The sequence below is a fragment of the Drosophila teissieri genome, chromosome 2R (genome assembly GCF_016746235.2).
Source record: "Drosophila teissieri strain GT53w chromosome 2R, Prin_Dtei_1.1, whole genome shotgun sequence".
Classification (NCBI taxonomy): Eukaryota; Metazoa; Arthropoda; class Insecta; order Diptera; family Drosophilidae; genus Drosophila; species Drosophila teissieri.
The window spans coordinates 869,961-885,072 of record NC_053030.1 but is presented as its reverse complement, the minus strand read 5'-3'; the positions used below and the strand labels follow the sequence as shown (position 1 = coordinate 885,072).

The 15,112-nt window shown below is 42.2% G+C and overlaps 1 protein-coding gene across 1 annotated transcript; it reads right to left on the bottom strand.

Moving 5' to 3' along the window:
• Positions 1-424: 424 nt before the first annotated feature.
• Positions 425-3,661, bottom strand: LOC122612720. Its single transcript, XM_043786504.1, has 3 exons — positions 2,256-3,661; positions 1,376-2,195; positions 425-1,273 (listed from the first exon to the last, which is right to left on the bottom strand). The coding sequence occupies exons 1-3, from the start codon at positions 3,659-3,661 to the stop codon at positions 425-427; spliced, it is 3,075 nt and encodes a 1,024-aa protein (XP_043642439.1).
• Positions 3,662-15,112: the final 11,451 nt, after the last annotated feature.

Sequence of the window (15,112 nt, the reverse complement as noted above, 5' to 3'; positions counted from 1 at the left end):
CGACCATAATCTTCACGTAGCATCTTCAAAGATTCCCTTTTGTTCATAAATAAACCCGCCAGTGTTACTGTTTAGTTTGATTTATTGGTTAATTTCAGACACTTAATATTATTTAGTTCGACACCGATGCGTACGTTTGCTTGCAGATCAAAAATGTGACTGACTTAAGCTTTGGCTGTACTCACGCCATACGATTAAACTAGCATAAGACGTAAACAAGTTACAGTTAGAAGGGAGTTAGAAGTTTGGAAAAGTACTGGGCAAGCTCGCGGACAATTACAGCGGTGCGATGCTTACATTGATTCCGCTGATAAGCTCCGCTGAAGCTGCAGACAAATGATAATGTAAACAAAGATAAAGGGTGAATTGTTCGCGCATACAGGGTGTCTCGTTCCCAAACATACCGGCCCCCCTGAACGGTTGTTCAGCAGAGAGGCAGTACAGCGATTTTGGCAATTGGGCGTTTGTATAATCCGTGAGCAGTCTTCACTGTAACGACTCGGACCTTGTCGTCGATTCCTGCGTGCACTGCGGTGATGCGGCCAAGAATCCATTTAGAGGGCGGTAGATTGGGCTCCTTGAGTACTACCAGTGTGTCGATCTTCAGATTCTCGGTTTCCAGATGCCACTTTGTCCGCTCATGAAGAGATGTCAGGTATTCCATATGCCACCTTTTCCAAAAGCCTTGAACCATGGCTTGCAGCTGATTCCACCTCTCCAATCGATTGACTTGCATATCCAGTCGACAGGGTTCAGGCAATGCAGTATACGGAGATCCAGTCAAAAAATGAGCAGGCGTCAGTGGATCCAAAGAATTATCCCCAGTTGGGCACAGCGGGCGTGAATTCAGGATAGCTTCAGTTTGGGTCAGAACAGTAGAGAGCTCCTCAAACGTTAAAGCCTTTGATCCAAGTATCCGTTTCATATGGAGTTTAATTGAGCGAACTCCAGCTTCCCACATCCCTCCAAAATGGGGAGCAGACGGGGGTATAAAGTGCCAAGAAATCCCTTCATTGGCAAAGAATCCTGCTAGTTCCTCATCTTTGGCTTGTTGAATGGCCAGACGTCTCATGTCATCCAAAGTTCGCTTGCCTCCATGAAATATAGTTCCGTTGTCCGAATACAGGTCAGTAGGCTTCGCTCGGCGGGCAATGAATCGTTGAAAGGCTGCGATGAAAGCCTGTGTATTTAGCTCACTAACAACCTCGATGTGAAGTGCCTTTCCGATGCGTGGAGTTCTTCCTTTTGATTCCTTGATTGCGATCGGTCCAGCCTACGCTGGAACTCGAGGAATTGGTAGCTCTCCCATGATCTGGTTGCTTGTGCCCTTTCGTTGAAGAAAACAGGATTTGCATTGGAAGACTGCCTTTCTGACGAGATTGCGGGCCCCCAGAATCCAGTACTGCTGACGAAGATTGGTGAACGTTGCATCAACTCCAGTGTGCAGATAGGAGACATGAAAATGTCGAACCAGCAGTCCAGCTAGTGGTGTATCTTTAGGTATCAGAATCGGGTGCTTGGCGTTGTAGTTGAGTGTAGATTGCTCGATTCTCCCACCGACTCGCATTACTCCATAATCATCCAGAAACGGAGAAAACCGGATAAAATGCGATTTAGCGTTAAGCTGGCGTCGATTCTCTAGCTGCGCATATTCTCTGGCAAAAGATTTTTGTTGCACATGTCGAATAAGTCGGCGCTGTGCGTCCAGCAACTCTTCAGACGTAAGGAATGGTGCCGAATTCCTATTATGAGATCGAAGAGTGTGAATAAAGCGATGACAGTAGCTAGATACCCTTATAAGACGCGTCCAGGTTGAGAATTTGTGGATGAGTAACTCGTGTATACTTTCATCAGGAAAGTTATGTAGAGTCGCGGGCTTTATGGCTCGTTCTTCGGTGTTGACATCGAAACTTGAAGATACGCTGAACTTGCTTGTAGAAGGTGGCCACTCAGAGGTGGGTGTGGCCAGCCAGGACGGACCTTTCCACCACAGTCGATGCTCCAGAAGCTTTGACGGATGGAGTCCTCGGGAAGCACAATCAGCAGGATTGTCTTCCGTGCGAACATGGTTCCAGCAGCTACGGGGAAAGTCGCTCAATATCTCAGAAGTTCGGTTGCAGACGTAGGTGTTCCACCGTCGAGGGGGAGCTGAAAGCCAGTGTAGCACAATTTCTGAATCTGTCCAGCAGCTCGTGCTGAAAAGAGAAATTGTTAGTGATGTTTTGACAATAGAAAGCAAGCGAGATAGAAGTAACGCAGCGTTTAGCTCCAAACGTGGAATTGATACGGGCTTGATCGGGGCCACCCGTGTTTTGGCGGCAACCAGAGTTACTTGAAAGCTGCATCCAACTGCAACTCGAGAGTAAACTACCGCACCGTAGGCGTGCGAGGATGCGTCGGCAAATCCGTGTAGTTGAACATCTCGAAATGGTGACGCAATATACCGTGGTACTTGGCATTGCGTAAGAGCTGGCAAATCCTCTACTAAGGCTCTCCAGCGCGTACGTAGACTTTCAGGAATGGGGTCGTCCCACTGCAGGACACTTGTCCAGCTTTCTTGGAAGATTAGCTTGAGTAGAACTGTGACCGGCGCTACCAGTCCAAGCGGATCGTAAATTCTTGATAGCTGAGACAAGAGTTCTCTTTTCGTCGGAGAAATGGTCGCATCGCATCCCTTTAGTTTGAGATACAGAACGTCCTTCCCAGGGTTCCATTGGATACCAAGAACTTTGACAGGTGAATCCGCAGCTGATATGTTGAGGAGCTGGATAGGTTCAAAACATCTATCTTCCTCTGGTAATGATTTCAGAAGACGTAGCTTGAATTTTCCCTTATCCAAGAGGGCTATAAGCTCGTCCTTGAGAATCATAAGCTCCTCGAATGTGTTGGCGCCTGTAGGGATATCGTCCACATAGGCATCGTGCAGAAGAGCGTGAGATGCTGCAGGGTATTCATGGCCATGATCGTCGGCAAGTTGCTTTAGAACTCGAACAGCCAGAAATGGTGACGGTGCTAATCCGTAGGTAACCGTCAACCGGCGAAAATGAAGCAGAGGTTCATTCTCAGTCTTGCGCCAAACAATGCGCTGAAAATTGGTGTGTGGCTTAAAGATTTTAATGCCTCGAAACATCTTTTCGACATCTGCGCATAAAACATATTGGTGCTGCCGGAAGCGTAGACAAACGCCAAGAAGATCGCGTTGAATCGGTGGACCAATATGTAGTCTGTCATTGAGCGATACTCCAGAGCTGTCCTTTCCTGATCCATCAAAAACTACATGACATTTGGTAGTCAGACTGTCCAGTTTGATGACAGCGTGGTGCGGCAAATAGAAGCAGGTGTCTGGGGACTCCTCAACCTGAGCCGAGGTCAGTTGTTCCATATGTCCACGTTGCAAGTAGTCGTCCAGGAAAGCTTCGTACTGCTGCTTCAATTCTGGATACCGACGAAATTTGCGTTCCAGCGAGAAGAAGCGATTGATGGCCTGTGGCAAGGTCGAATCAATAGGCGGTGCCTTCTCCTTGAAGGGATACTCGACGACGTACGCCCCGTCCGTCGAGCGCTTGTGTGTGGCAGCAAAATGACGCTCTGTGGGATCGCTGGCGTCCAGGAGAGCCTGGTTAGGCTGAATGCTGTCCATCTCCATGAATGAACGAACCATCGTGTCTAGGTCCGCGTGATGAGTAACCGCAGAAGTAGGGTGATCATCGAATGCAGAGTAAGAGCCTGCAAGAATCCAACCAAATACAGTATTGAGAGCGATAGGAAAGTCGTTACCAAAGTGTTTCCGATCTCCTGTGTATAGAGACCAAAGTTGATCCGATCCAACAATGACATCGATTGCTCCAGGTGTGCAGAACGCTGGGTCTGCCAAAGGAAGCTCGCAGATTTGCCTCCACGTAGAGGATGAGGTGTCAATAACTTGGGCAGGAAGTGATGACGTCAGCGAGTTGAGAATGAACGAGACCAATTCGACAGTTTGGCCCGAATGACGAGAGCGCAGCTTGATATGTGCGCGTGCAGATCAACAACTACTACCCTTTTGGAGCTAACCTCCTTCGTAGTACAGGGCTTAAAAAATAATCTTCAAACAGATGTCATCTATACGGATTTTAGTAAAGCATTCGACTCTGTTAATCATTCACTTTTATTAAAAAAACTTGATCTATTAGGTTTCCCTGTTGATCTCCTAAATTGGATTCTAAGTTATCTGAATGGCACGACGCAACGGTTCTCTTTAAAAATTCTCTTTCTTGTATTCTCCGAGTCACATCCGGTCTCCCACAAGGGAGCCACCTAGGTCCGCTCCTTTTTACCTTATTTACTAACGACCTTCCCTTAATAATAAATCATTCGCGTGTACTAATGTACGCTGATGATGTAAAATGATGCTTGCAATATAGGGACAATTCTCGCCATTTGGACTTACAATCCGATCTAGATTGCTTTCAAGCCTGGTGCCGTGATAACGTATTAAACCTAAATGGCTCTTAGTGTAAAGTTATGACCTTTTGTCATGCCAACTCAATGCACGCGTCTTACACTTTAAGTGGGGGCTCTTTGGATAGAATAACACATGTTGATGATCTTGGTGTTCTTCTGGACCCTAAACTTAAATTTTCAGACAATATTTCGTCTATTGCCAATAAGGCCAGGGGTGTGCTGGGTTTTATAAAACGGTGGTCAAAGGAATTTGATGATCCTTACATGACCAAAACCTTATTTATTTCTCTAGTCCGGCCGATCCTCGAGTATGGATCACCTGTTTGGAGTCCACAATATGAAGTTTACTCGGACCGCATTGAATCGGTTCAAAAGAAGATCTTACTTTTTGCCTTACGGCGCCTTAATTGGGATGCAAACCTTAGATGACCTCCTTATTGAAGTAGATTAATGTTAAATATCCTCCTTAGTTAACCGTAGAACGATGCTTGGAACAGTCTTTATTTTTATTCGTGGTGAAATTGATAGTCCCGACTTGGTTAGTCGGCTAAACTTCACTGTTCCAAGCAGATTTACTAGAAATTACGTACCTCTAATTTTAAATCAATGTAGATCTAACTATGAGTTGCATGTTCCCTACAGAGTATTATGTTCTGACTATAATAGATTCTATCCTATTATCTCTAATTCTGACTGTCTGCCGTTCTTAAAGCGATCAATACTAAGGTATTTAACAAATTCTTAGATCCTACTACTAGTATACATATATTTCCTCGTCCTTTACTGTCTTCTATATCGCGTCTATCTTCCCGCGATTCGAGCCGTACGATACACAGCAGCGTCCCTCGGTCGGTTGGGCGGGAGGTGTGAACGTGGGACTCGCGCGTGAAAAAATAAAAACAAGAGAGAACGCTATAGTCGAGTTCCCCGACTATCTGATACCTGTTACTCAGCTAGTGGAAGTGCGAAGGAGAGTCTATATCACTGACAGTTTTGGACGGTTTTTGGGCGTAGCAAAAAGTGTTTTGGCAAATCGATAAAAATTTACAAGACTAATACAAAAATGAAAAAATATCAAAACCTTTTTCAAAAGTGTGGGCGTGTCAGTTTTGGCCGGTTTGTGGGCGTTAGGGTGGGCGTGGCAACAAGTTTTTCGGCAGATCGATAAAACTTTACAACACTAATAAGAAAATGAAAAAATATCAAAACATTTTTAAAAGTGTAGGCGTGGCAGTTATGGGCGGTTTGTGGGCGTTAGAGTGGGCGTGGCAACATGAATCGACAAACTTGCGATGCGTCTATGTCTCTGGAGGCAGTATGCTTACTCTCAACTTTCTAGCTTCTATAGTTCCTGAGATCTCGACGTTCATACGGACGGACAGACAGACGGACAGACAGACGGACGGACAGACGGACATGGCCAGATCGACTCGGCTATTGATCCTGATCGAGTATATATATACTTTATACGGTCGGAACGCTTCCTTCTGCCTGTTACATACTTTTCAACGAATCTAGTATACCCTTTTACTCTACGAGTAACGGGTATAAAAAAATGAAATTTATGCATTAAACTATATCGACAACTTCTTCGACATCGCCTGTAGAGTCCGCAGCAACTTTATCACCGCTCCATTATAATCTCTCGAGTGCAATACATCTAATCATTACATCATCTCTGCATAAGTAACTCTAAAATAGACATATGTACTTCACTAGCTGTTTTATCCTCTAATCTGAATCCCGAACTATACTGCATCCTGTCATCTGAAGGCCTGTCGACAACGGAGGAAAGGGGCTAATTTGTGAGTACGGCGTAGCCGAATGATATATTTTAATAGTTGATATGATTGCTAGTGTTTACCTACTATTCTTAAACAAGCCTAACCAAACCTTATGAGATCATAAATGTAGTATAACAAATTATTTTCGGTGAACAAAATGCTAAGAGCCTTGATATTTCGAATTATTTACAATTTAATCGAATTAAAGCCATATCCATATGAATTATTAGAAACTAATTAAACTTAATAGCGATAAGTCTTCAATTAAAATATAGTTTCATTTGTAAAATTAAGCAATGAAATAAGAAATAAAAGGAGAAATTTCATTAAATTGTCGCCATGCCCATATAAATACATAAAATCAAAATGTGTAGGAAATTAATATCAACCGGTTTTGTATAGGAATAAAGAATTTAAATGAATAAGAAAAAGGAAGAACCATTACGAGCGTTCACTTTACATTTGTCACTAAAAATTGTACGCGAACTGCCTCAAAAGCTGATAAATCTTCGCAGCACAGCGATGAAAGAATCCTTCGTGGCGTCCTGGACAACTTTCCAAAAAGCTGCCTTCGTAGAACAGTAACGAAGACGGCGATATAGAACTTATGGAGTGCCTTTTTTCTGATAAAAGTTTTCTAAATAAAAGTTGATCTGAAGCTGGATCCCAGACTAATCACAATGCCTTAACGATATCCGAACCATCGTGAAATTTGATTAACTGCTTCTTGTCGCAGTCAGACTCGGCTTCCAGGGCTGCTGGCTCATTCGAACACCATTTACAGATTGAAAAGTGGCCTCGCGACACTAGTTTCTTCGCCTGACGAAGATTAAATAATCTACATAGAAATCTCTACGAATAATTTTTGCTCCAACTGGAAATGATTCCTCCTCATAATAAGAGAGCTGATGCATGGCCAAGAGCAAATGGCTTTGTTCCATAAGTAACAGTGTTCAATTTAAAAACACTCAACTCATCCGAGTACGAAATACGTACGTTACATCTTGTAAGTATCTCCACAAAGGGCCACTTAAAAAAATCAAAAGCGACGAAGTATATTTTTTTGCTGCATTGTTGGCCATGCAAGAAGTAAGTCCATCAAACATGACACGAAGCTTTGTGCTCGTGCTCTCTTGCTTATGTACGCAATGGTGGTCCAGAAAAAATAAAATTGTGGTTCCGATAGTTCTTTTGTTACAAGAGACAGGTGGCCTAGATCGATAAACTCCCGTAAAAATGCTAAATACTGAGCATTCAGGGCTGGGTTCCTATATAGCTTAGCTTTCAAACTTCTGAAACAACGAAGAGCCAGGCAATAGGAATGAGTAAGAGATTCGAATCCTGAAGTAGACAAGAGGCGAACAGAGCATCGCAAGACTTCCGGCATCAATGATGGGTTCGACAAAGTTAAGTCTTTAATTTAATTGACTGAAGTCGAGGTTTGCGATCTTCTATGATTTAAATTCAGTTGACTAGCTAGGCGAGAAGTTATGAAGTTTAGCTGATAGGATGAATCTAAAATTGCTTGGCAAAGCATAAATGCGCAAACAGTTAAGGCAAAGGTGCAACTTTTTCTCTTCTCTATATCGAAGATTCGGACTGAAATCTAAAAATCGAGAGCGCTTTCGCAAATAAACATATGGGTGGATTTATATTAGTAGCAGAATCAATAAGTGTATTTTGGGTATATTTGTGCACGTTTTTTTCTACATGCTGGCCAGGTGTTTGAGTTACCAAGGCTTGATCCAAGTTTTCCATCATCCATAGTCTCCCAGGTAGGCAGTTACTTCATTGATAAATCCTCTTCCCATTATTTCCATTAATCCTCTGATCCAGATCCGGCCAATCAGATTAGGGTCCATAAAAACGAGCAAATTTCAGACTTTACAACCGAGGCTTCCAAGATCGAAAAGAAAGATCCGCAATGTTAGTAATGTCAATAGATGTTGAATTGGCAGTGGCTAAAGCCGGAAGCCGGAAGCTAGTCCTCGATTAAGTTTCGCCTTTACATCCATGAAAATTGCGGAAAATTCAATCCGATGGTCACTCGAGGTCTCCGTAAAGTCCAAATTTTTTCAACGATGTCTGCGCCAAATCAAACGCCAAATTTAAGGAATTGATCCATTCCACTCGCGCTAGTAAATAGGCTTAATCAAACTGATTACGAGAATCAGCGTTTAAATAAAATTTTATTGAGACAAAATGCTCGAAGCCGTTAGCACGAACGCCTCCACAACTCTTGTTCCTCCTGCAAATCCGGCTATCTGCGCAGTTTCCCCTGCTGATCCTTTGAAAGAACTTTCCGACAACTTACGTTCGCTCACGCAAGATTTCGCGCCATTGAAAAGAATGTCAAGCGCATTCAATCACGCCACCGATCACGCAGTTCATCTCGTGGCGCCAGACCAGCGAACAATTCCGATCAACAGACTTCAGGGGCACAGGAAAATCTTTGTTTCTGCCACAAGTTTGCACGTCACCGATCGTACCTTTAACATCAGATACCTCATCGGTTCTGGATCTGTGGTTTCAGTTGTACCTCGCACGCTGGTTAAACAGACCAGTCAAACCAGTCCATCATTCACACCTATGGTAGATATAAACATAAACTGCACTTGGATCTCAGACGCAATTTCACTTGGCCATTTATCATTGCGAACGTACACACACCTATAATTGGAATAGAATTCCAGCTTCTTATTGCTTTTAAAAACAGATGCCTTATTGTCTCGATCACAGGACTGTGATCACGTGCCTAGCACAGGCGAATGAAATCCACTGTGCAGGGTATTTCTAAATTTCGAGAGCTTTTGCAAGAGTGTGTTGAAGTCACCAAACCGTCATCGAAGTATACAAAGCAACATGATGCACAACACCACATCGAAACATATGGGACACCCTTTTCTGACCGACCACGACGCTTATCTGGAGATAAACTTGCCACTGCGAAAAAGGAAATCTACTTTCTGATCAAGCAAGGCATATTTCGTCCAGCCCACTCCACATGGTCACCAAAAAAGATGGGGGCTGGAGGGCATGCGGCGATTATCGAAAGCTGAACTCGATTACGATACCAGATCAGCTACATGGTGGGAAAGTCTTCTCAACGCTTGATTTGGTAAAGGCGTACTACCAAAATCCCATGGCGGATGAAGACATCCAGAAGACGGCCGTATGCACCTCTTTTGTACTCATAGAATTCCACTACATGCCTTTCGGGCTAAAAAATGCGACTCAGACGTTTTAACGACGGCGCTTTATGGACAATATTATTCGTGGCATGGACTTATACTCGTATATTGCTACATAGACTTCGAAATCGATCGCCGAACACGAAGAACATCTTCGAGCAGTGTGATCACTCCTGCAGAAACACGGGCTAAGCATCAATCTGAGCAAATGTCAATTAGCGCAAACGCAAGTTCATTTTTTCAGCTACACGATTAACGAACACGGCAGCAAACCACCGTCCTTTCGCATCGATGCCATCCTCAATTATGCTAGTCCAGAAACTAACAGCCAACTAATCCGCTTGTTGGGCGTTATAAACTATCCCGATCTTCGCACACTCAGACACCGCTGTCCGAGCTGCTAGGGAATGTAAAGAAGAACGACCAACGACAAATCCTCTGGACTACAGAACTCATATCAGCCTTCGAGAATGGCAAGCAGAGCATAGCAGACGCAGCGCTCTTATCCTTTCCTGCACCGAAATCTGACCTGCAACTGGTTTGTGAAGCATCGATCCTCGCAATCGGAGCACTTCTGGAACAACGCACTAGTCATGACTGGCAACCTCTAGGATTTTTCTGCAGGAAGCTCAGCAACACAGAGAAAATACTTCCAAAAATTTCAGACACCTCGTCGATGCACGCATTTTTGTGATCAAGACTACTCACAAGCCATTGGTATACGCATTCCAATAGCGGCATGAAAAAGCATCACCTCGACAGCTGCGGCATCTAAATTATATTTTGCTATTCTCGACGACCATCATTCACATTAAAGGAACAGAAAATATATTCGCAGACGCTTTTTCGAAGCTTTGCACTATCACGATGCCCACAGCGATCACCGCGGCGCAGCTCGAGGAGGAACAAGCCTCGGATTCTGAATTGGCACGCATGTTGCAAGAAACAAATTCATTAAAGCTCAAGAAAGTTTGTTTCGGTGGAGAAAGTTCGATATACTGTGACGTATCCCCACCAAATCTCTGTTCTTTTGTACCGCAATCTCTTCGCAAACAGGCTTTCTCATATAACCACAATCAGAAATGTCCTCAAATGGTGTAGATTTTGTCTATGCCAGCGCTCCAAAACTCACAAGCACAATCATCTCCAGCCTGAGAAGATCGCTGTGCCAAATGGAAGATTCGACCACGTCCACCTAGATATAGCTGTCATGCCTTTACAACAAAACTACCGCTATTGTCTTACCATGATTGACCGTTTTTCACGATTGCACATCGGCTTTGATGTGCAGCAGTGACACGCCGGGGCCTCAACTATTACCAATTGTGCTACTTGGCCTTCGTACCTGCTTCAAAGAAGACATAAAATCATCTGCAGCTGAAATGTTATATGGAGTACCAATTCGACTGCCAAACGAATTCTTCGCCAACATGGATGAAACTGTAGATCCTACCACATTATTGACCACTTTTCGAGAGCACATGCAAAAAATTCGACCAACTCCCACATCGAATCATATTAAAGAAAAAACGTTCCTACTGAAGGGAATTGACAAATGCACCCATGTATTTCTCCGCATAGACGCTGTAAAGCAACCTCTGGAGCCATCATACACCGGACCGTACGAAATCATCAAACGCGACAACGACCGAGTTTTCACCATACGAATCGATGGAAAGGACTCAGCAGTATCAGTCGACCGCTGCAAGCCTGTTTTCCTAGACGACAAGCAGTTTGACACGGAGGAATCTAACCCCACTCCTCAAAAGACTTACGAAAAACGGCGTAAGGTAACATTTGCAAGCCAAGGATCGTGACGGATTCACTGGAAGGGGAGTACTGTTGCGACACTGATATATTGGTAGCGTCACCTACAATAATACTAGACTTAAGCCATACGGTAACTCTTTATAATTAAGCGTCATTCTCTCGATACGACTTGATACGCGCGCTTTGTGTGTGCCTTATTATAATAAAGCATTGTAATCAAAGAAATCAAACTCTCCCCCTTAATTAGTAGACCCGAACGGTCTCTTCCCCGTTTTTTCCCGTTTACAGGCGTTGGAGGAACTCGCGGTCGCGTGATCAGACGACTATTGAGCTGGAGAAGAACTGTCAGACTCTTCTATCACTCCTAGTTGTATCATCCTGTCAATTTCGGTATATATTGCCTTTTCTACGTCCGATGAGACAGGGAAATGGCGTTGTTTTATTGGGTTTGCCATACATCAATAAAATGCGATATAAGGTTGGTCTTGCCAAGACCATCTTGGCTAAACGACAGAAAACCATTGATCACATTCGTTAGCTTCGCCTTATCCATATCGGATAACTTATGTTGGTCAACATTAATTTTGAAATCATCCTCAGTTGAATATAACTCGGATATGATCAGACTCCTGGGAAGTAAATCGTAATGCTTCCAGAAATCTATCCCCAAATATAAATCTTGTTTAAGCGACGGTACGATGTAAATTTTTAATAACTTTTTCTGGTCGCCGTATTTCACCCCTGTTTATATATATCCTCATATCTGCTGTGATCGGCCGTCTGCCGTTGTAGCACTACTGTTATTGGCCTTATAGTCTCCTGTAGCTTCTACTTTACGGGCCAAGTTCCCTCCTACACAACTTGCCGATGCGCCAGAGTCTAACAGACCGTAAACCGTATTGGTACAACTGAATCGGCAAAAAAGGACGAGGATCTTTTGGTCCTTCAGGTAGTGACTTTAAATAATTTACTCCAATTCTACAGTTCTTGAAATTTTGCCAGAATGCATTTACTCGACTAGAATTCCGAACCTTTAGTTTTCCAAAATGTTGTAAATATTAATCTTCATGTTTAATTTTCTTTAGTGCTTGGATTTTGCTATCTAGCTAATAAATAGCAGGTAGTTTTTGTTCGTCAGGAAATGGAGGTTGTGCAACATTTGCTGCCCCTCACTAATATCACGGCCGATACGATAGCCATGGCGTTCTGGACACACTGGATATCCCGTTTTGGATCACCCAAAACAATCACTACTGATCAAGGCACGCAGTTTGAATCTGCAGTTTTCAAACAACTAGCCAACCTGATCGGAAGCAAGCATATTCACACTACGGCCTACCATCCGCAATCAAACGGACTTATAGAGAGGTGGCACAGATCCTTCAAATCGCCCTTGATGTGTAGCAGTGGCACGCCGTGGCCTCAACTATTACCAACTGTGCTATATGATATATTGGTATCGTCACCTACAATAGCAGCACGCTCAATTTCTTGACATGTTTATAATAATGTGTAGTCCGTGTCCGAGGTCTGGGTAAGCAAGACCACCACCCCCAACGCCGACGAGCTAGAGTCGGAAACATACAGCGTGCCCCAGCAGCTTAGATCCTCCCAAAGCAGGCGAACTTACGCGTTACACACTACAGTTATAATTAATTATTATTGATAAGATAAGTGGCGCCCAATGTGTGGAGCCTTAGTAAACATATTTGCTTTATTAAGACTTACGTATAAACAAATTCATTCCTTCTTATTTAACTCTCCCTTGTCTAAATAATTCTTGGATAAGAGTCTTGTGAGTATTAGTATTTCTAACTGGCCAGATTTTTTTTACCTGTGTGGATTTATTAAAGATATTTTTTTTAATAAAATAGAATAAATAAATTCTTTCTATTTCTACAATTCCATCTTGCATTCAAAATCAATCATTCTTTCTATACAAATTTTGTTCGTTTTCTTGATAGTCTTGGAAAAAAGTTGAAGGTAATATCTGTATTCCCATCTGGCCAGATTAACAAGGTAGCAAAATATTTTTTGATATATTTTGTTTCAGAAGAGATCACAAGAATAAAGATGCGGAAAAAAAAAGCAATAAAGAGAGGTCATCTTCTGTAACGGTTTATAACACTAAGTCACTGAACTAGACTCAATTCTGAACTCAACTGCACGGAAAATATATGCATTGGTTCCGAGTCGTGCCATTTCCCAGAAGAGTATATAAAAACTTTCTTTTATTCTATTAATTTTCCTTGAAGATTAAGTTTTATAACATTCTGGAATACATGCATATCTGTCTCTGATCTAATCGCTGTCCGAATTCTGTTTAGATCTAAACACAAGTCTTTCACTTTTTAATCTTTAAATTTCGGAGAAAATTGATTTTTTATTATGATTCTTCGACACGTGTGATATATATATATAGTGACATATTTACATAGCCAGCATTTAAGAATATGCTGAATATTAGATCCCACGAATTCCCAATTTAATATAGTGACATATTCACATAGCCAGTACATGTGAATATGCTGAATATGCAGATCCCACGATATAAACACCTGCACCCGGAGTAAGCGATGCCGCTCTCCCTACATACAAACACATACTACCACAAGCGGGAGAGCTCGCTCCCATCCCGAATAAATGTAAATTAAGGGCCTCATAAGAAATATTTTGTACCACCTGAATCAGTCTTAAGCTGAGAGTTAATAAATAAAGTCTTGAAAAATACTTTTCTTCGATCTTTTTATTTAATATTCTTAGCGTTGTCTTTAGTCAGCGGGACGAGACATTAATTCGACTCAGTGTAATTAAAAACATTTTACTGGCGCAGTCGGTAGGATACAAAAAGTATCCGAAAAAAAGAACCTCGATTGGAAAATAAATTAAATTTTATAATCCGGTTTTCGAAAAATATCCCAACGCGATACGCAAAATCTCTTCAACTTGGATTATAATTCGGTTGTCCAAAAAACAAAGTGGAAGTGAAACAAAAACTAAACAAAACCATTAAGTCCAAAGGCAACTAGAAGTTAAAACCAATACAATAAACAAATTTAAATTTAATTTAAACAAACTTTGACTCTTAAATAATTAATAACAAAAATAATAAAAATAAAAATAAACCAAATAAATATTATTTTTGTGTACTGAAACAAACTTAAAAAGTTACAACAAACAAATTTAAATTTAATTTAAACAACCTTTTACTCATCAATAAGTAAAAACAAAACAAAAAATAAATAAATAAATAAAACCAAATAAATATTTTTTTTGTTGTGTACTTAAACAAAATTAAAATTTACAATAACAATGTCGCAACCAAATATTGCCGCACCCCAAATCGTGGTAGTAAGCGATAACAACCTTGCCGAAGCCCGTCGGCAACTAAAAGATGTCATGCCATTCAAAGGAGATCCAGAAACCCTCTACACCTTTGTCAGCAGAGTGGACTACGTAATTTCACTCTACCCAACTAGTGATGTGCGACAACAGAGGATCCTACTTGGAGCCATCGAAAGGAACTTGGACGGCCAAGTAACAAGATCTTTGGGGCTTCCGAACATCGAAGATTGGCCCACCCTCAAATCTAGACTCATCGCAGAATTTAAACCCCAAACACCGAACTACAAACTACTGGAGAACTTCCGGGAGACACCTTACAGAGGAAACCTAAGAGCATTCTGCGAAGAAGCAGAAAGACGACGTCAATTGCTGATTTCGAAATTACACCTAGAAGGTAACCATTCGGATTTTTATACCCGTTACTCGTAGAGTAAAAGGGTATACTAGATTCGTTGAAAAGTATGTAACAGGCAGAAGGAAGCGTTTCCGACCATATAAAGTATATATATTCTTGATCAGGATCAATAGCCGAGTCGATCTGGCCATGTCCGTCTGTCCGTCCGTCTGTCCGTCTGTCCG

Excerpts from the sequence above, each read along its gene's own strand:
- LOC122612720 (XM_043786504.1), bottom strand. The coding sequence starts at position 3,661 with ATGGTTCGTTCATTCATGGAGATGGACAGCATTCAGCCTAACCAGGCT. Across the intron at positions 2,196-2,255 it reads CGTTTGGAGCTAAACGCTGC|CACGAGCTGCTGGACAGATT; the intron begins GTTACTTCTATC and ends TTCTCTTTTCAG. Across the intron at positions 1,274-1,375 it reads TTCTGGGGGCCCGCAATCTC|GCTGGACCGATCGCAATCAA; the intron begins GTCAGAAAGGCA and ends GTTCCAGCGTAG.